At 46.7% G+C, this 23,450-nt stretch overlaps 2 protein-coding genes across 3 annotated transcripts in view; one reads left to right on the top strand and one right to left on the bottom strand.

Moving 5' to 3' along the window:
* Positions 1-15,900, bottom strand: part of LOC140428118 (putative claudin-24) — a 134,108-nt gene extending 118,208 nt beyond the window's left edge. The window contains exons 1-2 of the mRNA XM_072514195.1: positions 15,699-15,900; positions 7,369-7,471 (exon numbers count right to left, since the gene is read on the bottom strand). Coding sequence (XP_072370296.1) covers positions 7,369-7,451 — 83 coding nt within the window. The 5' untranslated portion in view covers positions 7,452-7,471; positions 15,699-15,900. The remainder of the gene's footprint in view (positions 1-7,368; positions 7,472-15,698) is intronic.
* Positions 1-23,450, top strand: part of wwc3 (WWC family member 3) — a 298,570-nt gene that overhangs the window by 36,752 nt on the left and 238,368 nt on the right. The window lies entirely within an intron of this gene.

Raw genomic sequence — 23,450 nt, 5'->3', positions numbered from 1 at the left:
ATCTTCTTGAGTGTTTTCTTTAGAGCATCAGTCCTGCAGGTTTGGGTGGAGTCTTTAGCTATCTTTTGCTCTGGAACAGTCTTCCCATGTCCCCTCTTGGCCAGGATTTTACAGCCCTGCAAACTTTTTGGGATTTGCATATCACCTTATTGGAAATCAATATTTTTGACTTATTCCAGTATTTCTTTTTACTGTTTTTGAAAATGTTCATGGATCACACAGTATTTGAACCTTTGTTTCACTTTGTGATAGAATGTTTTCATTATAAAGCTAAAGGAAAAATTGAACCAAAGTGCTGGCAGGCAAGTTTCAGTGCCTGTACGAAATGGATTACATCCTAATCTAAACACCTATACCGTAGGCTCATTTTGTGTTATCAGCAGCTTATTTTTTTAAGCCCCGTTGATGTTGTGTTACGAATGTGAATTAGGGCAGCACGGTGGCGCAGTGGGTTAGCCCTGTTGCCTCACGGCGCCGAGGTCCCAGGTTCGATCCCGGCTCTGGGTCACTGTCCGTGTGGAATTTGCACATTCTCTCTGTGTTTGCGTGGATTTCACCCCCACGACCCAAAGATGTGCAGATTGGGTTGATTGACCACGCTAAATTACCCCTTAATTGGAAAAAATGAATTGGGTACACTAAATTTAAAAAAAAAAAATGAATGTGAATTAATGTAGGCAACCGGTCCGGCTCGACTCCAGCATGTGAAAATGTCCTGGAACGAGCCAGTTCCAAAGACATTTGTGTGTGCATCGTGTGCTTAGTGCACATTGGTGAAGTGTTAGCAGCAACCAGTCAAATGTGTCACATGTATGGTAATTCCTCTGGAGTCTGCTTCTCATTTATGTCTGGCACGAGTGACAAACTACAAGTGTGTATACAGCATCACTGTTTGCCAGGGACGATCTTTCCTTCTCTAGTTTCCCAGATACATTATAAAATCAGACCTACGTTGGCTGCAGATCCACCACTTTTCCCATTTTCATTCTCGCGTTCGACTTCCTCCATGACCTCTTTCCTCCCTATCTCTGTAACCTCCTCCAGTCCTACAGCTCTCTTGATAGCTATATTCCACCGGGTTTGCACCCCACCATTAGTTGCTGTGCTTTCAGCTGTCTGCAACCTAAATTGCATTGTGGATCCACTAGACTGGTAAATCTATCCTGGTTATATTTCTTCTTGTAACAGCCATTCAGCCACCAACTCTAATTGGCAAAACTACCATTTTGCAACTTCAGTGGAGGCAGAATGTATTTCAGAAGGATGTGAAAGTAATGATTGTAAAATAATGCAGCCAAAGATTCTTTATTACAGCTCTCCCAGATCTCCACTTCCCTCCGGTGTCTTGTTTATCTCTCGCTTTCTTTGCCCCACTATTGTCAGCTGTGCCTTCAGCCTTATGTCCCCATAACATTAGAATTCCCCATAATCTCTCCATCTCTTCTCCATTTTAAAACATACCCGTTTGACTGAGTTTTACCCACCCAGTGTAGTATTTCCCTGTGTGGCTCGGTGTCGGTTTTAGACTTTTTGCTTTTTTAATTGAGCAAACTTATTGTTTGATTGTCTGATTTTAAAAAAAGAATCACGATACGGGTGTGATATGAACATTCCAACTTGACTGGCAATAAGTTGTTTGTCGCAGGGCCATGGGATCTTATAGAAAGAAGTTGCATTTCTATACAGTGGTGAAAAAAGTGAAAACTCCTCATTCTCTGCCCTCCCAGTTCAGTCAGACTTAAATGAAAAGGAAATCTTGCGTGCAGCAACGCTTTAACTATTTCTTCCTCCTAATCCCAGCCCACGCCAAGTTGAGTTAGAAACAAACTGGTGGTATTGCTTGGGTTTTCTGCTCTGCTTCACCAGTGAAGTACAAGTGGGAGCGGTGCCAGGACCAGCTGCCATTTCTGGACAGGCAACTCTGATGCAGAGTAGTGAGTGGCACACAAGGTACAGGCCAACCTTCACCCTTCAAAATAGTTTCCAGCATCCGTTTTATAAGATCCCATGGCACTATTTTGAAGAAGATCTGGCGAGTTCTCCACAGTGTCTTGGCTAATATTTATCCCTCAATCGGCTTCCCTTAAAATGGGACTAACTGGTCATTAACAGTATACTGTTTGTGGGATCTTGCTGTACTCAGACTGGCGGTCGCATTTCCGATATTGCAGTAGCGACTACATTTCAAGAAGCATTTTATTGATTGCAAGGAGCAATAGTAGGTGTTGAGGTGGTGAAAGGCACAGTATAATCACAGAATTGTTACAGTGCTGAAGGAGAATACGAGCCTTTCTTTCTGAGTTCATATTGTTGAATACTTTTAGCTTGTCTACACTTCTGACCGTTTGATAAATTGAGAAAAGATCACAAAAGAAAAGGCTTAGGACAGACAGAGGGATGAACTTGGAAATGATCGGGCGAGGTGCAGAGGCTGGATTTGTGGAGTTTGGGTCTGCACCCACACAGTACCTCGCTTGTTGACCTCTCTGGCCATTCTGCTGCAGTGTTGAGCCAGTGGAGTCCACAGCAAAACACTCCCTTGGCTGTGTTCATTTCTGGTGGCCTTCAGGGCGTTATCATTATTTTTACATTTTGGTATGTGTTTTGTGGGGTTTATGATGCTGTTTGGGGGGATTTTACAGTCCTGTTTGGAATAGCTGCACATATACATTCACTTCCCTCTCAGTGAAGGAATGAGTTTGGGAATTTTTTGTTTTGTCGGTTTAGTTTGGTGTGTTTTTTATTAAATAAACAGCAGTGGTATTAATAGGCTGCTGTAGCTCCCTTTTTTTGTGTGTGTGTTTGGCCGGTCTGTTCCAGAGTTCTTGAATTGAATGATTTATGATGTTTTGTCCAGTTTCAGCAGAAGGCTAGTGTTGCATACACAATAGACAGAGGAAACTTGGAGAATTAAGAGCTTGGGTGTATACACTGATCAAAACAAAGGAAATACCAACAGTGACTTCAGCATTGAGGCCTTTTCAGGTCAAACTTGAAATCATTTTTCTTCAGTTGTAACAGCCAAGATTTTTTCAGATGGAACCCCTCCCACAATGCTTCCCCATTGGGAAGTTTTGTGGTAATTCAAAGCCATTTGCTTTTGTTTGCACTATAAGAAATAATCAGGCAATAAGCAGCATAAATGTGGGAAATTGAACGCTTAAGAAAATGTTGAATGACCAGATCATTTGAGTTAAGTGTCTGTGTGTTAAGGACAGACCTCAGTTGTACTCGATAGACTGTGTGTGCTTTTATTTTTGTGTTTCAGTCTATTGGGCAGCTTCCTGGTGAAATGGTTGGATATCATTATCATAGAATTTACAGTGCAGAAGGAGGCCATTCGGCCCATCGAGTGTACCGGCTCTTGGAAAGAGCATCCTACCCAACACTTCCACCCTATCCCCATAACCCAGTAACCCCACCCAACACTAAGGGCAATTTGGGACACTAAGGGCAATTTATCATGGCCAATCCACCTAACCTGCGCATCTTTGGACTGTGGGAGGAAATCGGAGCACCCGGAGGAAACCCACGCACACACGGAGAGGATGTGCAGACTCCGCAGAGACAGTGACCCAAGCCGGAATCGAACCTGGGACCCTGGAGCTGTGAAGCAATTGTGCTATCCACAATGCTACCGTGCTGCCCTTAAGTGTGTGTCCCAAGTGTGTGTGCAGAAATGACAATGGTGTTGAGTTAAGGACGATTGGCAAGGGCAGTAGAGGTACACAAAGGGTTTTGTGTGGAAGGGTGCTCCACCTTCTATAACTTACTGCAATTTGTTTCTGTCCTTTTTAACACTGTTTACAATGACATTTTTTTGGAGTCCTCGCTCATGTTTCAGATCAACTGCTGTCAAGACCTGGAATTTTTACAAAGTGGGAGCTCTTTTTCAATTATTTTGTTTTATATCTGCATGTGTCTTTCTGAGACTAGTAATAGTGCTCACAAAGCAGTCAGGCATGTCACACTGTCTGTCAGTAGGAAATGAGGACACATGGCTTTTTGTCTCTTCCTATGAGGTTACCTGACCTGGAGCTGTTTAAAATTCTTTTCAGTCTCCCAACAATGAGTCAAACTGCAGAGAGGCCGCAGCTTGCTCTGTTCTGGACCAGTCGCACTGCAAATCCTGAGAAACCAGCTTCATACTACATATAGTTTATGGTAACTCCCTAATGCCCCTTGAGGCCAGCCTTGGCTCAGTGGTAGTGTTCTTGTCTGAGCCAGAAGATTGTGGGTTCCAGTTACACCCCACAGATCTGAGAATGTAACCCAGGCTGACTCTCCACTTCAGCACTGAGGGTGTGCTGCACTGGTGTTGATACTGTATTTCAATGCAATGCCTGCCCCCCTTGGGGATGGGAAAGAGCCCATGCTAGCTATTTTAAAGCGAGAGTTCTCTCTTGTCATCCTGCCAATATTTATTCCAAAACCACCATCTCTGAAACAGGTTATCTCGTCATTAGCTCATAACTATTTGTGGAACAGTGCTTTGCACAGATTGGCTGCCATGTGTTTCCTACAGGGCAACACTGGCTGCACTTCAGAAGCAGTTTGTTGCTTGCAAAGTGTTTTGTGGCCTCCTGAGGTTGTAAAAGGTGCTATATAAATATAAATCCTGTGTGGCCACCTGGCTGCTTGCAGAGGCCAGCACGTGTAAATCAGGCATCAGTTAGCAGGGAGGCTATCACTGCTTTGTGTCTTGGCCACTCCTCAGGAAGAAGGTTGTTTGGTCTGTAACGTACTTGGGCTGACACTTCAGTGCATTGCTTAAGGGTGTGCTGTGCTGTCAGAAGTACATTGTTTTCAAATGGGACATTTAACCCAAAGCCCCAGCTCCCTGTTCTGGAAAAGGTGAGTATGCCGAGTTGGGTCACAGGCCATACTCTCTTTGGATGCCTAGCAGGACAGATTTGAGGGGCTAAATGACTTCCTCAAACCAATCAGTCTGGTTAGCTTAACAGACAGTTGGGGTGGCATGGTTGTGCAGTGGTTAGCACTGCTGCCTCACGGCACCAAGGACCCGGGTTCGATCCTGGCCCTGGGTCACTGTCTGAGTGGAGTTTGCACATTCTCCCCGTGTCTGAATGGGTCTCACCCCCACAACCCGAATGTGCAGGATAGGTGGATTGGCCACATTAAATTGCCCCTTAATTGAGGAAAAAAGAATTGGGTACTCTAAATTTATTTTTATAAAAAAGCTTAACAGACAGTGGTTATTTACATCAGTCACAAGTATTTTGTTGCCATGTGAGATACCTGGGATGGGTGTGGCACTTCGGAATGATATGAATGTGTTCAGTGTGAGACAATTGCAAAGGCAGATCAATTTAGTAATCGTGAGCTAATAACTCAGTCTGGTAATGTGCCGATGACTGATTGTCTTCAGTTGCTTCATGACCTTCCTGGCATTGTAAGGTCAGAAATAGGAATAGGAATGTTCATTTGTTCAGCTCCATTGATAATGAAGCAGCCCTTAAACAGTACAGTGTGGGCAGCCTTCAGGTTTTGGCTGGTTTAATACCAGGTCATGATCATCTACAAAAGAGTAAAGGCCTAAGCACCCCCCCCCCCCCCTGGTGATAACACCTTTGTGAGACCTCCCATCACCGGAATCCTGGAGTTGCCATTGCCCAGAAACATTAAATGGACCTGTCATGTCAACAACATGGCTATGGGAGCTGAAGACTGTGCAGTGAGCACTTACCTCGAGATTCTCTCAAAGCCTGCCCACTGTCTTCTAGTCTCCAGTCAGGAGTACAATGGGATATTCAGCACTTCGGAAGCTGAGCACCACCCAGGACAAAGCTGCCTACTTGGTGCCTGCTACTGGTCTCGATATCCATATCGTCCACCTCCTGTACTGGGTGACAGCAGTAACTAGAGCGTGCACGGCAGCAATTGACTTTTGAGAGCATCTTTCAGCTCCAAGGAGAATAATAATTGAAAACTTGCGAAAGCCCCAAAGTTCACCTACAAGTATCTCTCCCAAATGGCAGAGTTAGGCATAGTATTTTATAACCATTGTGTCAAAATCCTAAATCACTGTGGATCATTGGGTTCCAGGACAATGCCCACAATTGTCATTTCACCAACTAGATATAGGCAATAAATATGTGTTTGTTAGAATCACCCATATCCCCAAAATGCATTTTAAAAAACTGTCAGGTGAAATGTAACCAACACACTGGGTTATAAAATCCCGGTTAAACAAAAATACTGTTTGGAGTTGTGTTTTGTGTTGATCCAAAATACAGGCATGGTAGTCAGAAACCTTACACACAGTACTCATAGCAACCAATCGTGTATAGTACACATATTGGCTGTTGCTCAGTTGGAAGCACTCTTATTCCTTAATTAGAAGGTCACAGGTCTACATCTTAGTCCAGAGATATATCCACACATGCAGCACTAACCGTGTGAAGAATCACTGCCCTGACAAGAATATTGGAATTTTAAAATGGAAATAAAAGATTGGCACCTGATGCAAACTCGATTGGACCTTTTTTTAAAAAAAAAAGATTGGTTTTAGAAGCTTTAAAACCTCCTGGTCATATTTGAAGAAGGAGGAAATTTAATTTTGCACTATTGGGATATCCCCTCCTTTATGCCAGGTTCGGCTATAGTCTTAATACTGGTTTCTCTTTCTCCATGTTGCCTGTCTGCCACAAGTAGGCCCTCAGAACATTGTGGTAATATCAGCAGGTTTCTGACATCATGCAGGAAAAATGCAGGTATGTCTGCGCTCTCTGGAATGTATGAATGTGCCGCAGGGGCTGCCAGTGTAATTATCAGCAACAACATAATCTTTGTGCACAGGCTCGTGTGTCATAATCACTTGGCCTGTTAGTGTGTGAAAGGAGCCATCTGAGGAAGGCTGTAAATAAACTAGGTTAGAAGTGGGCCTATGCAGCACTGATGAAGGGTGGCATGGTGGCGCAGTGGTTAGCACTGCTGCCTCACGGCGCTGAGGACTCGGGTTCGATCCCGGCCGGTCACTGTCCATACGGAGTTTGCACATTCTCCCCGTGTCTGCTTGGGTCTCACCCCCACAACCCAAAGATGTGCAGGGTAGGTGGATTGGCCCTTAATTGGAATTTTATAAAATCATAGAATCCCTACACTGCAGAAGGAGGCCATTTGGCCCATCGAGTCACACAAACACTGGGAGAAAGACAGTCAGCTGAGGGCGGAATCGAACCCGGGTCCCTGGCGCTGTGTAGCAGCAGTTTGATTTTGTCCATCTCCTCCCCCTTTAAGACTGACCATTCTATATCACTTTGCATGAATGGTGTAAAACAGTGTAAGAACCCCTTTACCTCATATATTTGAGTATAATAAGCTCTGTGTACAAAACAGTTCTCTTACCTTGGGTGATACATTTTTGTAAAAATGTCTTGTGTTTTATTTAGCCAAACTGAAAATACTCCAGATGCTGGAAGTTTGGTCATGCACAGCAGTCGGGCAGTACCTGTATAAAAATGATCAGCTGTCAACATGACACATTATCTGTTTCCATGTTTGTCCTATTTTCATTTCCTTTTGCCTTGCACCATCATCTCCTTTCGCCACTTAGACACTCATGTCCTCTATCATATCGAAAAGGGGGAGAGGTGGAGAGACCGAGGGAGGTTTGGGAAGGGATTTCCAGAGCTTTTGGACCTCGGTAGCTGAAGACGCACTTACAAATGGTGGGTGAAGGGAATCAAACTGTAAAGAGGCTGGAATTCCCGGAAGGCCGAGATCCAGGAGAAATGGAGATAAGGAGGGCTGGGGTCATGGAGGGACTTTGAATACAAGAAGAATTGTAAATTGGCAATGGGCCTGGATCGGTACAACCACTGTCGCTAAATGAGCACAGGGCATCTGAGTGATCATCCTCTAGTTCGAATGAAAGTCCATCAGTCTGAAAGGTTGCAGGTTCAAGGCCCTGTATACACTAGATATACATTATTTTTGTACAACAGAAAGTCTTTTGATTGCAGACAGTGTGAAATCCAGGTGATTGGATCTAGGTTCTGCTGCCTGAAGCAAGCTTGCATATTAAACGACAAGCTGGGGAGCATCCAGGAGAGGCTTTTCTTGAGTTGGCAGACCACTTCCTGAAGTGTCTTGATGAACAATATGATGGAGTTTGAATGGCAGTGTGACCCGAGATAGGTGTCGCTGTTCTAATCTGAGTGATAATGTAAGGAATTTGATGTTGGTTGTGACCTATTCCAGGCTCTATGGTCGCACCAGATAGAAACCGAGGCGGGATTCTCCCCTACCCGGCGGGGCGGGGGTTCCCGGTGGGATGGAGTGGCGTGAACCACTCCAGCATCGGGCCACCCCAAAGTGCGGTTTCTCCGCACCTTTAGAGGCTAGGCCCGCGCCGGAATGGTTGCCGTCCCACCGGCTGACATGGAAGGCCTTTGGTGCCACGCCAGCTGGGCCGAAGGGACTCCACCGGCCGGCGGAAGTCCGCGCATGCGCGGGAGCGTCAACGGCTGCTGACGTCATTCCCGCGTATGCGCAGGGGTGGGGGGGTCACCTACGCGTCGGCCATCGTGGAGACCTACACGGCCGACTCGTAGTAAAAGAGTGCCACCGGATCGGTGGGCCCCGATCGCAGGCCAGGCCACCGCGGGGCACCCCCCGGGCCCACTCGCGGCGCCTGGTCCCACCGGTAAGGGAGGTGGTTTATTTCACGCTGGCGGGACCGGCATTATAGCAGCGGGACTTCGGCCCATCGCGGGTCGGAGAATCGCCGGGGGGGGGGGGCGACCGGCGCGATTCCCGCCCCCGCCGAATCTCCGGTGCCGGTCCTGCTCCTGCTGACCTATGGAGACCTATGGAGATTGACTGACCAAGATTCTGTGTGCCATATTGAAACGGTGCAAAAAGGACAATTTGAAACTGACCTCCATTTAAACTGTGGATTAGATTTCATTTGTACTTGGAATGCCTACATTGTTGCAAAAGACATAAATTCAATTTCTGTCAATACAACGGCGCCTGACAAAATACTGCAAAAATGACACCGGAGTGGGACTAATTGGGTAGCATCTTCAAAGAGCCAGAAGCGACATGATGATGGGCCGAATGGCCTCATGTCCTGTATCATTCTATGTGATTTGATGTCGGTCAGAATCCAGTTACTGCATCTATTTTATTTAACAGGAGGACAGTACTTTATTGTAACATTTCCATGGGGTGTTCAGGAGTGAATGTGTCAATATGGTGGGTCATCAACACTTCTGAGCATCTGGAAAGACACTGCTTGATTAGGGATAGTCAGCACGGATTTGTGAGGGGTAGGTCTTGTCTCACAAGTCTTATTGAATTCTTTGAGGAGGTGACCAAGCACGTGGATGAAGGTAAAGCAGTGGATGTAGTGTACATGGATTTTAGTAAGTTTCCCATGGTAGGCTTCTACAGAAGGTAAGGAGGCATGGGATAATGGGAAATTTGGCCATTTGGATAACGAACTAGCTAACCGATAGAAGTCAGAGAGTGGTGGTGGATGGCAAATATTCAGCTTGGAGCCCAGTTACCAGTCGCGTACTGCAGGGATCAGTTCTGGGTCCTTTGCTGTTTGTGATTTTCATGAATGACTTGCATGAGGGAGTTGAAGTGTGGGTCAGTAAATTTGCAGACGATACGAAGATTGGTGGAGTTGTGGATAGTGAAGAGGGCTGTTGTTGGCTGCAAAGAGACATAGATAGGATGCAGAGCGGGGCTGAGAAGTGGCAGGTGGAGTTTAACCCTGAAAAGTGTGAGGTTGTCTATTTTGTAAGGACAAATATGAATGCGGAATACAGGGTGAATGGTAGGGTTCTTGGCAATGTGGAGGAGCAGAGAGATCTTGGGGTCTATGTTCATAGATCTTTGAAAGTTGACACTCAAGTGGATAGAGCTGTGAAGAAGGCCTATGGTGTGCTAGCGTTCATTAGCAGAGGAATTGAGTTTAAGAGCCGTGAGGTAATGATGCAGCTGTACAAAACTTTAGTAAGGCCACATTTGGAGTACTGTGTGCAGTTCTGGTCGCCTCATTTTAGGACGGATGTGGAAGCTTTGGAAAAGGTGCAAAAGAGATTTACCAGGATGTTGCCTGGAATGGAGAGTAGGTCTTACGAGGAAAGGTTGAGGGTACTAGGCCTTTTCTCATTAGAACAGAGAAGGATGAGGGGCGACTTGATAGAGGTTTATAAGATGATCAGGGGAATAGATAGAGTAGACAGTCAGAGACTTTTTCCCTGGGTGGAACAAACCATTACAAGGGGACATAAATTTAAGGTGAATGGTGGAAGATATAGGGGGGATGTCAGAGGTAGGTTCTTTACCCAGAGAGTAGTGGGGGCATGGAATGCACTGCCTGTGGAAGTAGTTGAGTCGGAAACATTAGGGACCTTCAAGCGGCTATTGGATAGGTACATGGATTACGGTACAATGAGGGGGTGTAGATAAATTTGTTCTTAATCTAGGACAAAAGTTTGGCACAACATCGTGGGCCGAAGGGCCTGATCTGTGCTGTATTTTTCTATGTTCTATGTTCTCAAGAGCAATTGGGGATGGGAATTAAGTGCTGGTCTTGCCACCGATCTCCTGTAAACAGCTGACCTGATAATCTGTTTTGGTGATCTTAGTTGAGGTATATATGTTGGCCAGGACACAAGGGATATATCCCCTGATCTTTTGGGAAAAAGTGCTTGGATACGTCCATATACCCGAGAGGGCGGATGGAGCTGCAGTTTAACATCTGACCTGAAAGATACCACTTCCTCAGCACTGCACTGGCATGTTAACATGGACTTTCTGCTTATGTCTCTGGCATGTTCTTTTGATAGTTTTGCCATTGCTCTAACTATGGACGTTTTGCAGCAGTCTTTCAAGAATCGCATATTAGTTGCAGTGTTTTGGTAATTATTGCATGATGTGTGAAATATGACAACTATTTCATTACATTTGCCTCTGTATTAGTGCAAATAATTCTCATGAATTGGACAGTGTGAAATAGAATACATTATTTTTTAATTTCCCACCTTCTGTATTGTGTGGTCCATTTGTGATGAATTTCTTAAATCTAGTCAAATGATATTTAGTCATGTCACTGATGTTTCTAATAGCCTGGGCGGCTTACCCCAATTTGCAGCATATTTTTGCTATTGTCTGATTTTCAACCAGAGGACAATCTTTTCAGTGTCTTGACATCTTAATCAAGTTCACATGACGTGGTGATTGCTTAAAAGGCATTTTGTATAGTTGGCTCACCATTACACAGAGCCTTGAGGTTCGCGGGGTGTATCTTCAAGTATATTAATCTGCCTGCAGAAATAAGTTGCTGTCAAGTTGCAAGAGAACCCTGTTGTAAAGACTATTCATAATACAGGAAGGGTGGTTAGACAGTGTGCCAGACTTTAAATATAAAACATTTCTGGAATGTCCCAAGATTTGGTGTATGCTTGAAGTCAGAAAACTGTGTGACTATTTTCTATGTGACTATTTTCTGTGATGCTGTTTTAATGCAAGTTAGTGGTTTTGTCTTGCGACTTTAACTTAATGCTAATTATCAGTTTGCGGTCCTCTTTAAGGTACATTAAAATTCACCGCCGCAAGCTTAATAGAGTTGTTGAATCGTATAACACAAGAGGAGATCATTCAGCCTGTTGTATCTGTGTCATCTCTTTGTGGGAATTATGCAATTAGTCCCACTGCCCTACAGGAAGATTCCCTGGTCTTTTGGAAAAAGTGCTTGGATACTTGCATCTACCTGAGAGGGTGGATGGAGCTTCAGTTTAACATCTGACTTGAAAGATAGCACTTCCTCAGTACTGCACTGGGGATCAGGGGATTTTCCTGCAGCCCTACTCATGCTTCCTTTTCAAGCATTTATCCAATTCCCTTTTACAAGTGATTATTGAAATTACTTCTACCAACCTAAAGTGCAATCCAAATGAGAACAATTTGCTGTGTTTAAAAAAAAAAAAAAAAAAAACCAAACAATCAAATTAAAATTGTCCTCTTCTTGAGCGGGATTATCCTCTACCCGGCAGGGCGGGGGGTCCCGGCGGGACGGAGTGGCGTGAACCACTCCGGCGACGGGCCGCACCAAAGGTGCGGAATCCTCCGCACCTTTAGAGGCTAGGCCCGCCCCGGAGTTGTTTGCGCCCCGCCGACCGGCGGGAAAGGCCTTTGGCGCCACGCCAGCCGGGGCCGAAAGGACTCCGCCGGCCGGCGGAAGTCCGCGCATGCGCGGGAGCGTCAGCGGCTGCTGATGTCATCCCCGCGTATGCACTGGGGGGGGTCTCCTACGCGTCGGCCATCGCGGAGACCTACACGGCAGACGCGTAGTAAAAGAGTGCCCCCACGGCAAAGGCCCGCCCGCGGATCGGTGGACCCCGATCGCGGGCCAGGCCTACCCCCCCGGGGCCAGATCACCCCGGACTCCCAGGACCCCGGAGCCCGCCCGCGCCGCCTGGTCCCGCCGGTAAGTACCTGGTTTAATTCACGCCGGCGGGATTGGCATAACAGCAGCGGGACTTCGGCCCATCGCGGGCCGGAGAATCGCCGGGGGAGGGGGGGGCCTGCTGACCGGCACGGCGCTATTCCCGCCCCCGCCGAATATCCGGTGCTGGCAAATTCGGCGGCCGGCGGGGGCAGGATTTACCCCGGCCCCCTGTGATTCTCTGACCTGGCGGGGCGGTCGGAGAATCCTGTCCCTTGTCTCTGCTTCTATTATCAGTTTATCTTCAATCATTGACATCTGGTTACTGACCCTCTTGCCAATAGAAACAGTTTCTCTTTACTTACTCTATCAGAGTTATCACATGTTTTGAACACCGCTACTAGCTCACCCCTCAAACATCTCTGCCCTATGTTTTTTTGGGATAATCAGATGCTGTTTATTCTACCTAGGGTAATCAGATCCTACCTAGGGTAGGAGAGTCAAGATCCGACGCGGGGGGGCGCGGCGCGGGGGGATCTGACCCGGGGGGGGGTCCACGGTGGCCCTCACGGTGGACTAGCCCGCAATCGGGGCCCACCGATCTGCGGGCGGGCCTGTGTCGTGGGGGCACTCCTTCCTTCCGCGCCGGCCCTGTAGGGCTCTGCCATTGCCATGGCTGGCACGGAGAAGAGAACCCCCCGCGCATACGCCAAAACACGCCGGCGGTTCCGTGCATGCGCAGGATCAGGCCGGCACTTTGGCGCAGGATCAGGCCAGCAGTTCGGCGCATGCGCCAACTCACGTAGTCCCTTCGCCGCCGGCTGCAGCGGTGGCAACCCCATTGCCGTCCACCTAAAACCGGAAAGGGTGCCGGTTTTCCCGCTGGTGTGGGGACTTTGTCCCCGGAAAGGAGAATCCCGGCCCGTAAGTGCAGACAGTTTTCGTTTAGACAGGTACCATGGTCGACGCAGGCTTGGAGGGCCAAAGGGCCTGTTCCAGTGCTGTAGTGTTCTTTGTTCTTATGGAGAACATGCCCAACTTCTCAGGTTCCTCTTTTTTAAACTGAACTTGATGCGTTTCCCACACTCGTTGAGGCTTCTCTGACATTAACGTCATGCAAATTTAAATTGATTCTCTTTTCCTTCATGTGAATGTAGGAAGTCTGAAATAAGTTTGGGGAGTATTAACATAAAGCCCTTTCAACCAGCGGAGAGAGGAAATGTTTCATTTCATCTATGGACAAGTTGCACTGATCAGACAGATTTGGGAATTCTCAGAAGATCCAACACATCTTTTCACAGGAGGATTTATGACTTAATGTAACCAAACCATCCCACCATAATCAATGTTGACACTCTTTCAAACTCAGCAACTTGGACATCCATCCATTCGTAAGTATTTCTGGGATGACCAAACATTTCATAAAATCAAACTAACTGACTATCCAAATGTTGACTCATTCAAATAAATTTCAAAAGGACTCTGCTTTCACTGATTTTTCTTAATGTGGGAGTTGAGCATTATTTATAGGTACATTAGATAGTGTATTGGTGATGTTATTAGACTAGTAATCTAGAGTCTGAACTAATTTGATAAAGTAAGTTCAGATCTCACCATCACAGTTTGAGAATCTGAAAGCAGTTTTTAGCTTGGAAAAGAAAATCTGGAAATAAAATGCTTTACCAGTACAAGTGAGAGCAAAACTATCTGATTGTTGTAAAACATTCAAACCTGTTCACTAATGTTCTTATGCGGTTTGGTTGAAATGTGACTCCGGTCCTACACCAACATAGTTCACTCTTAACTGCTCTCCGAAGTAGACGAGCCAGCTACCCAGTTATACTAAGCCAGCAAATAATGTTGGGTAATAAATAGCAACCTTGCCAATGACGCTCACGTCTTACGAACAAATTAAAAACAGGCAGGATATGTGAAAGAAAACCTCTTTTTAAAAAATATGTGTCTAAAATGGATAAAGTTTGTCAATTTGAAAATGCACTAACAATTTTTTTGTTCATCCTTGGGATGTGAGCATTGCTGAATAGGTTGACATTTAATAATAATCTTTATTGTAACCAGTAGGCTTACATTAACACTGCAATGAAGCTACGTGAAAAGTCCCTAGTCACCACATTCCGGCACCTGTTCAGGTACACAGACGGAGAATTCAGAATGTCCAAATTTCTTTAAAGTACGTCTTTCGAGACTTGTGGGAGGAAACCGGAGCACCCGGAGGAAACCCACGCAGACACTGGGAGAACATGCAGACTCCACACAGCCAGTGACCCAAGCTGGGAATCAAACCTGGGACCCTGGTGCTGTGAAGCCATAGTGCTAACTGCTGTGCTGCCCAAAGGGGGGTAAGGCTTCCTTCGAACTGGAATTGAACCAGTGACCTAAGGATGTCAGCTTTAATCATCTACAGACCTCCGCTCTACCAGCTGAGCTATTTATTACACTTCTCTGTGTGGGTGGTGAGGGCCAGCTTGTTGAAGTGCCCATGCTTGGCTGGTGGTGACAATAGAATAATTTACAAAAATGTAGTGACAATTCACAACCTCAGGGTGTCCCAAAGCACTTTGTCATCGGTGAAGTGCAATATCGGAAATGTGACAACTCAGTCACACACAAGAATCTACAGACAGAAATGTGATAATAATGGGATTTTTAATGATTTCGGTTGAGACATACACTTCGGCCATGACGCAGTGGGTAAAACTCTTTCTTGCTTTTCAAAATGGTGGCATGGGATCTTTTGCACCCATCTGAGAGCATAGATGGAATCTCTGTTTAACATCTCACCTGAATGATGGTACTTCTCTCTCAATACAGCTTTGAATTGGCCACCTAGATTTATGTGGTCAAGTCCTTTGGAGTAGGGCTTGCACCCACAAAGTCTGAGTCAAACTGACACCCAAAGGGTATGTAAAATGCCAGCTCTTGCTTACTTATCAAAAGTTCAGAATGCTGGCGGACGAATAGAGCTAGGAAATGGCTTTAGGTGATATAGTGGGGTTTTTGTACTTCCCATTGTTTCCGGAATTATATTTGAGGTCCAGATTGTGGGAAGCATAGTTTTGGAAGGATCAAGATATGAATTAATTGGAAAGGAATTAGTACATTGTTCTAGGCTAGAAATTTTAGCACTGAATTCACATCAGAATTGTCAATAGGTTTATACCACCAACACAAACATTATTACCCTAGAATTGTTCCCATGCGTGCATTATTCTCTGGGTATTAAGAGAAGAAATCAGATTGAGCAACTTACGGTTCCCAGTTGTTTATGGATTCCTCTTGATATCTGCCACAGCGAACACTTTTTGCTTCGTAAATTCAGTGAAAGCAGTTGAGTCTTTTGATACCACGTTCACGACCATTTTACTTTGGAAAAAGCCCTAATAAGTCTTTCTTTTGTTGTTTTTGATGCCCTTTTGCTGTTAACAGTTCAGAAAGCTTTCTGTACTTTGAGTTGGAACAACAGTGTGTGAGTCAGCATTGGTGTTCCCTGTGACATTGGTTGATCGACCCTGTAACACTCTTTCTGAGTGAACTATTGATCTGCACTAAGTTTTTTGACCTTAATAAACCCCGTATACCCGCCTGTGATGCAACGTCCGTTGCATATGAATGTAAAAGTCAAGGTAAAAGCGTTCTTTGTCTAGCAATTTGTTTTCAATCTTTTTCTACACTTTTAAATGATAAACCATCAATATTAATGTATATCTTTCCATTGGACGCGACTCATCAATCTGCCAGAAGGCATGATAAGCTACAGGATATGACTATAAACATCAGGGCTTGAGCATAAAAGATTTGAATGATTTATTTTCTCCCACAGGATGTGTGGAATCAACACTCAGTAAACGGAGTTATGAGAAACAAAACGTGCATTTAAGTAGCGCCTTTCACACACTCAAGACGTTCCAAAGCACTTTGCATCCAATTAAGCACTTTTTTTGAAGTGTATTCATTGCTATGATGTAGAAAGAACAACAGCCAATTGCACATGAAGCTCTCACAAAAAGCAATGCAATGATAACCAAATAATCTGCTTTTGTGATATTGATTAAGGAATAAAAACTGCTCAGGACATTTGGAATAACTCTTCTCTGAAATATTGCCATGGGGTCTTTCCATCTCAAGAGGGCAGATAGGGCATTGGTTAAACGTATCATACAAAAGATGGCACCTCTGACCGTGCACATTCCCACAGTACTGTACTGGGGTGTCAGCCTGGATTTTATGCTCCGGTTTCTGGAGGGGGATTGGAGCCCCCAAGCTTCTGATTCGTAATCAAGGATACTACCACATGTGTCCCAAAGGGTACTTGTGAATAATTCCATAGCACTGTATTATCATGGGCTCAGACGTACTCCATAAGAAACTCATGCGTTTTGGAAGGAGCCAGTTCACCCTTGATATCGGGAGCAGGGTTAAAGATACTTGAGGACACATTAAGATATTGGCATTGCACTTATCACCGTGGATGTCTCTTACTGTAATTGCAACTGCATTTGATTTTAAAAGTTTCATTGTCAGCATGTAATTCAGACAATAGAGAAAGTGGTGCGGTTGACAGGAAAAAGAGACCAGAGGAGCAGCATTGTGAGTTCAGCATGAAGCAATCCACTGACCTCTACACTTGGTTATTCCAGTGCTCTCCCACCTTCCACCTCCCATAAAATTAAACTCATCCAGAGTTCTGCTGTCCATATCCCAACTCCCATCACATCTTGTGTTTTATTACTAAAGGTGCTATATAAATATCTATTATTGTTATGGGGATTGCTGAAGGACAGAGGCAGGAAGAATAATCCCAAGGCTCAGTGTGATTCATTGGGTGAGGGGCCTGAATTAGGAGAGTGACTGCAGGAATGTTGACGAGAGCCAAAAGACCTCAGTGGAAACGAGAAACGGATGGAGTGTGAGCTGCTGCATCCCTGTCTTCCCTTTTTGTGTTAGCTACAACCAACACAAACTCCATTGATCAAACTGTTAAAATTCACCTACGAGTCGCACTGTCTGCCTGGGAGATAACTGGTATTGGAGGCATCTCAACACAACACATAAATCTGTTCAGGGGAATGTATGTTCTACGTTCTATGAATGGGCTGTATCCACCTGAACAACAGGTGTACAGCCACCTGAACAAGAGTTATACAACCACCTGAACAATAGTTATACAACCACCTGAACAATAGTTATATAGCCACCTGAACAATGGTTATACAGCCACCTGAATAACAGTTATACAGCCACCCGAATGACAGTTATACAGCCACCTGAATAACAGTTATACAGCCACCTGAATAACAGTTATACAGCCACCCGAATGACAGTTATACAGCCACCTGAATAACAGTTATACAGCCATTGCTGGGTTCAGAAACCCAAGTGAATGAACATGAAAAGGTTCAATCTCCATAATGCATCTCCATCATGAAATTCTAATGAGCTTGGATATTCTGAATAGCGGCTGATCCAATGAACAAAAGAACATAAGAACTAGGAGCAGGAGTAGGGCCCCTCAAGCCTGCTCTACCATTCAGAAGGTGATTTTTTTTGTGGACTCAGCTCCACGTCTCCACCCGCTCACCATAACCCTTAATTCCTTTACTATTCAAAAATATATCTATCTTTGCCTTAAAAACAATAAATGAGGTAGCCTCAACTGTTACACTGGGCAGGGAATTTCACAGATTTACACCATTTGGATGAAGAGGTCCGCCTCAACTCAGTCCTAAATCTGCTCCCCCTTATTTTGAGGCTGTGCCCCCTAGTTCTAGTTTCACCCGCCAGTGGAAACAACCTCCCTGCTTCTATCTTATCTATGCCCTTCATAATTTTATATGGTTCTACAATGAGAAGAGCTGTCTGTCAGTATCGATTTTAGTACATGTGAGCAGCTGTGCTCTGATTCTGGTGTGTGTGGCGAGTGATGATGAGCTGAAACCAAAGTTCTGACTGCATGCAAAACAAAATACCCACCATCACCATCAAATACAGTTTGAACTGTTGAATAACCAGACAGTTGGTTGCAGTGGGCTAAAGACTTCCAGTATTCATAGAATCATAGAATTTATAGTGCAGAAGGAGGCCATTCGGCCCATCGAGTCTGCACCGACTCTTGGAAAGAGCACCCTACTTAAGCCCACGCCTCCCCCCCTATCCCCATAACATGTAACCCCAGCTAACCTTTTTGGACACTATCATGGCCAATCCAACTAACCTGCACATCTTTGGACTGTGGGAGGAAACCGAGGCACCCGGAGGAAACTCACACAGGCATGGGGAGAACGTGCAGACTCCGCACAGACACTGACCCAAGCCAGGAATTGAACCTAGGGCCCTGGAGCTGTGAAGCAACTGTGCTAACCACTGTGACACTGTGCTGCACACGCAGAGGAAGGACTGGCTTGATGTTGTGCCGGAGTATTTTCGAACCGATAGGCTCTGTACAGAACTATAAACAGGATAGTGTTAATTGTTATCCGGTGAACAGTCAGTAAAAAGTTAGGAGGCTTGGAGACTTGGCAAAGTTTCTTCCAGTTTCTCAAAGTAGTGGCATTGTGAATAGTGGCAGCACACTAATGCTTTGGACTTATCTTTTCACCAGCTAACCAGAAAGATAAAATGGAGGCTTAGAGGATAGCTAATTTACATTTCCACCTAGAGACACAAGGTCCATGTATTTCATGTTACCACGATGGTCAGCTTTGGGAAGGGAAAAGTCCAAGGAAAGCCAATGTGGTATTGGGTTACAAGGTTCCTAAGATACCCTTGAACCTCATAGACAACAGTCAGTCTGCAGCCACCTGAGAGACAGAGAGAAGGAGATAGGGCAGCCAGTCCTGCACCTGAAGCAGAGAAAATATTGATTCTTTAAAAAAAAAAACACATTTTATTCAAACTTGTATTAAAGAAAGTTACAGCAAATAAACACCCCGGGAAACATTTTCCCCAACAATCAACTATACTGTTTGTACAGATTTTTCTCTTTTTTCACCCCGCCCCCCCCCCCCCCCCCCATCCCCCTCACCCTCCTGCGACGAACAGCTCCTCAAACACGGTCACAAACATCCCCCACCTTTTCTCAAACTCCCCTGCTGAGCCCCATAACTCATACTTTATCTTCTCTAACCGCAGGAAGTCATACATGTCCGAACCATGCTGCGACCCCCGGTGGCGATGCCGACCGCCACTCCAACAAAATTCATCGCTGTGCAGTCAGAGAGGCGAAGGCCAGGACATTGGCCTTCCTCCTCTCCATGAGCTCCAGCTTCTCTGAAACCCCAAATATCGCCACCAAAGGGTCCGGGTCCACTCCCTCCTCTACTATCTTGGCTAAGACCGCGAACACTCCCGCCCAGAATCTACCCAATTTTTCACAACTCCAAAACGTGCGCATGATTCGCTGGCCCCCGACCACACCTCTCACACTCATCTGCTACCCCCTGAAAGAACCCATTCATTCTCGCCCGAGTCATATGCACTCTGTGCACCATCTTAAACTGTATCAGGAGGAGGTCCCGTTTACCCTTCGCAGTGCCTCACTCCATACTCCCCAATTGATCTCCATTCCCAACTCCGCTTCCCATTTCTCCTTGATCTTCACCACCCTCTCGTCTCCCTGCTCCCCCAGCCACTTATATACATCCCCAATTCTTCCCTCCCTTCCACATTCGGAAGCAGCAGTCGCTCCAGCAGGGTGTATCCTGGCAATCTAGGGAACCCCTTCCAGACCTTTCGTGCAAAGTCCCTAACCTGTAGATACCTGAACTCACTACTCTTCGGCAGCTCTACCCTCTCCCTTAGCTCCTCCAGACTGGCGAACCCTTCCTCCAAATACAAATCCCTCACCTTGACCAACCCCACTTCCCTCCACCTCCTGTATACACTGTCCATCCTCCCTGGCTCAAACCCATGATTCTGGCACAGCGGCGGTAGCATCGACATCCCTTCCACCCTAAAATGCCTCCTCAGCTGATTTCATATCTTCACCATGGACTGCACCACTGGGCTCCCTGAATACCTACTCGGAGCCGTTGGCAATGCTGCCGTCACCATAGCCCTCAAACTAGACCACTTACAAGATTCCTCCTCCAACCTAACCCACTCTACCCCTTCTCCTTCCCACCACCGCCGCACCTTGTCCACATTCGCCGCCAATAATGAAGCAAGTTTGGCAACGCCAACCCCCCTGCTGCCCCTGCCTCTGTAGCAGGGTCCTCCCCATCCTCGGCACCTTCCCCGCCCATACAAAGTCAGAGATGATTGTGTCCATTTTCTGAAAAAAGGCCTTTGGTATAAAGATCGGGAGAGCCTGAAAGATAAACAAGAACCTCAGCAGAATATTCATTTTCACCACTTGGACCCTCCCCGCCAACGTTAAATGCAGTGTATTCCACCTCTTAAGGTCCTCCCTGGCCTCCTCCACCAGCTTCGTTAAGTTCCACTTACGGAGCCCCGTCCATTCCCTCACTACCTGAATCCCCAAATACCTAAACCTATCCCTCGCTACTGTAAATGGCATCCCCCCAAATTAGCCTACTGTCACAGCTCATTCACCGGGAAAACCTTGCTTTTCCCTACATTCCGCTTGTACCCCGAGAACCCTCCAAACCTCCCCAACAGGCCCATAATCCTTCCCATACTCTCCAACGGATCCGAAACATACAGCAAGAAGTCATCAGCATAGAGCGACACCCGATGCTCCCTCTGTCTCCCCATTATCCCCTGTCACTCTGCCGACCCCCTGAGAGCCATCGCCAATGGCTCTATGGCCAGCGCAAACAGCAGCGGCGACAGCGGGCACCCCTGCCTCGTACCCCTGTGTAAGTCAAAGCTTTGTGAGCTCATATCGTTCGTCCTTACCCTCGCTCTTGGCGCCACATACAGCAACTGCACCCATGCCACAAATCTCGGCCCAAACCCAAACGTTCCCAAAACTTCGAACAAGTATCGCCACTCCACCCGATCAAAGCTTTCTCTGCGTCCATGGACACCACCACCTCTGGTACCAGAGCTCTCGACTGATTCATCACCACATTCAACAGCCGTCTTATATTACTCGCGGGCTGCCTGCCCTTCACGAAGCCTGATTGATCTTCTGCCGGAGTGGTTGCTGTCCCGCCGGCTGGTGTGGAAGGCCTTTGGCGCCACGCCAGCTGGGGCTGAAGGGACTCCACCGGCCGGCGGAAGTCCGCACATGCGTGGGGGCGTCAGCGGCTGCTGACATCATCCATGCGCGGGGGGGGGGGGGGGGGGTCACCTCCATGTCGGCCATCGCGGAGGCTAAGGCCGACGCGGAGGGGAAAGAGTGCCCCCATGGCACAGGCCCGCCCGTGGATCGGTGGGCCCCGATCGTGGGCCAGGCCACGGTGGGGGCACCCCCCGGGTCCAGATCGCCCCACGACCCTGGAGCCCGCTCGGAGCACCTGGTCCCGCCGGTAAGGGAGGTGGTTTAATTCACACCGGCGGGACTGGCATTACAGCAGCGGGACTTCGGCCCATCGAATCGCCGAGGGGGGGGGGGCCCGCCGATCGGCGCGATTGCCGCCCCCGGCAGGGGGTCGGAGAATCCCGCCCATGGGTCTATACGACCCACATGAAAATATTGATTCTATTATTCACCTCGCAGAACACAGGTGGGAATTCATCCTCAGGTTGAAGAGAACGGGCCGTTAGGATTTAAGGGAGTTTGGAAGATTCACCTACCTTGGGCGAGAGGGAAGAGATCCCAGTGTAATCCACACAGTGAAAGTCAGTTCTGAGATTCAAAATGACCGAGTTTGGAAATGGGAAAAGAAGCATGCCCTTGTGAGCTGAGAATAACTTTGGACTGGTTCTGCGGGAATAAAGTGTCCACTTAAGAGATGGTGCCAAGTAAAGGGTGTTCAATAAAGTTTAAACTAGGAATTTCTTTTCTGCAGTTTATGGTTCAAATTGCTTGCTGAATGGTGTTTAGTAAATGGTACTTTTAGTTCCTTTGGGCGGCATTTTCCATCCCAATCACGGATCTGTACTGCACCTGGGGTTGGGGGGTACATGGGTATCCTTTCCCTCCCACCTCCCCTGTTGCCACACAGCAGTGTCTATCTGGACAACACTGCTGCAGGACTGCTGCAGCCACTGCAACAAAGGTCTGAAGTTCGACTGGTGGTGGAATGTGAGGTGAGGCCGGGTAGAGTGGCCTGACGAAGAAAGGGGGGCAATGTGAAAGGAAGGCTGTGCAAGGAGTGGGGGAAGGGTGAGAGCTCATGATGGGAGGCAGAGGGGCAAGGAGATGGATGAAGAGAATGAACAATGGAAGGCGGAGGATGGAGGGGAGGGAAGCTGGTTCCTGACAAGGTTGCATGAAAGGCTCACAAACAAGGGGGGTCAAAGGGGTACCACATCGTTTAATGGAAGGGGATGCACGAGGACTCCAGATGCGGAGGGTAAAGATCTAAGTGGGGTATGAGCACCTCGCAGGTGTTGGGCTGGGAGTGGGGGGATTGCAGGGAAGTGGTTGAATCGAGAAACAGACTTCTTGAGGCTGATCTCTCTAGGTTGCTGACATCCAGCACAGTCTGGTGGCCTAGAGAGAGTCATCTGAGTGTGTTGAATTGGTGTTTAAATATGGTCCAGGTACCTTTGAACCAGTCACGTGAAGGCGGGTGGACAAATCAGCAGCTGATCCACCATGGGATTCGGAGGGGACCTCGCCTGTGCATAATTAATGAGGTTCTAAGTATAGAATCTGGCGCGGGATCCTGCAATCTGGTCAGTGGGAAAGGTGGAGCTGGAGCCGCCCGCCACTGGGCTTAGTCTCAAAAATCGAGAATTCCATGCTTTGTTACAGTAGAAGTCTTAAAACTTGAAATCTTGTTGTGTGATCCTTTCAGTCAGTTGCTGGAATTTCAAATATCTTTGTAAAGTTATTGGTCTCTACAGAGATCATAACATCTGGTTAAAGTCATTCCAGTCAGATCGTTATAACATGTGACCCCGAAGAATGATTATTCTATAAGCTATCCAA

This window comes from Scyliorhinus torazame, chromosome 8 (assembly GCF_047496885.1).
Source record: "Scyliorhinus torazame isolate Kashiwa2021f chromosome 8, sScyTor2.1, whole genome shotgun sequence".
Lineage (NCBI taxonomy): Eukaryota > Metazoa > Chordata > Chondrichthyes > Carcharhiniformes > Scyliorhinidae > Scyliorhinus > Scyliorhinus torazame.
The sequence above is the reverse complement of the archived record's forward strand: the minus strand, read 5'-3'. Positions and strand labels throughout refer to the sequence as shown.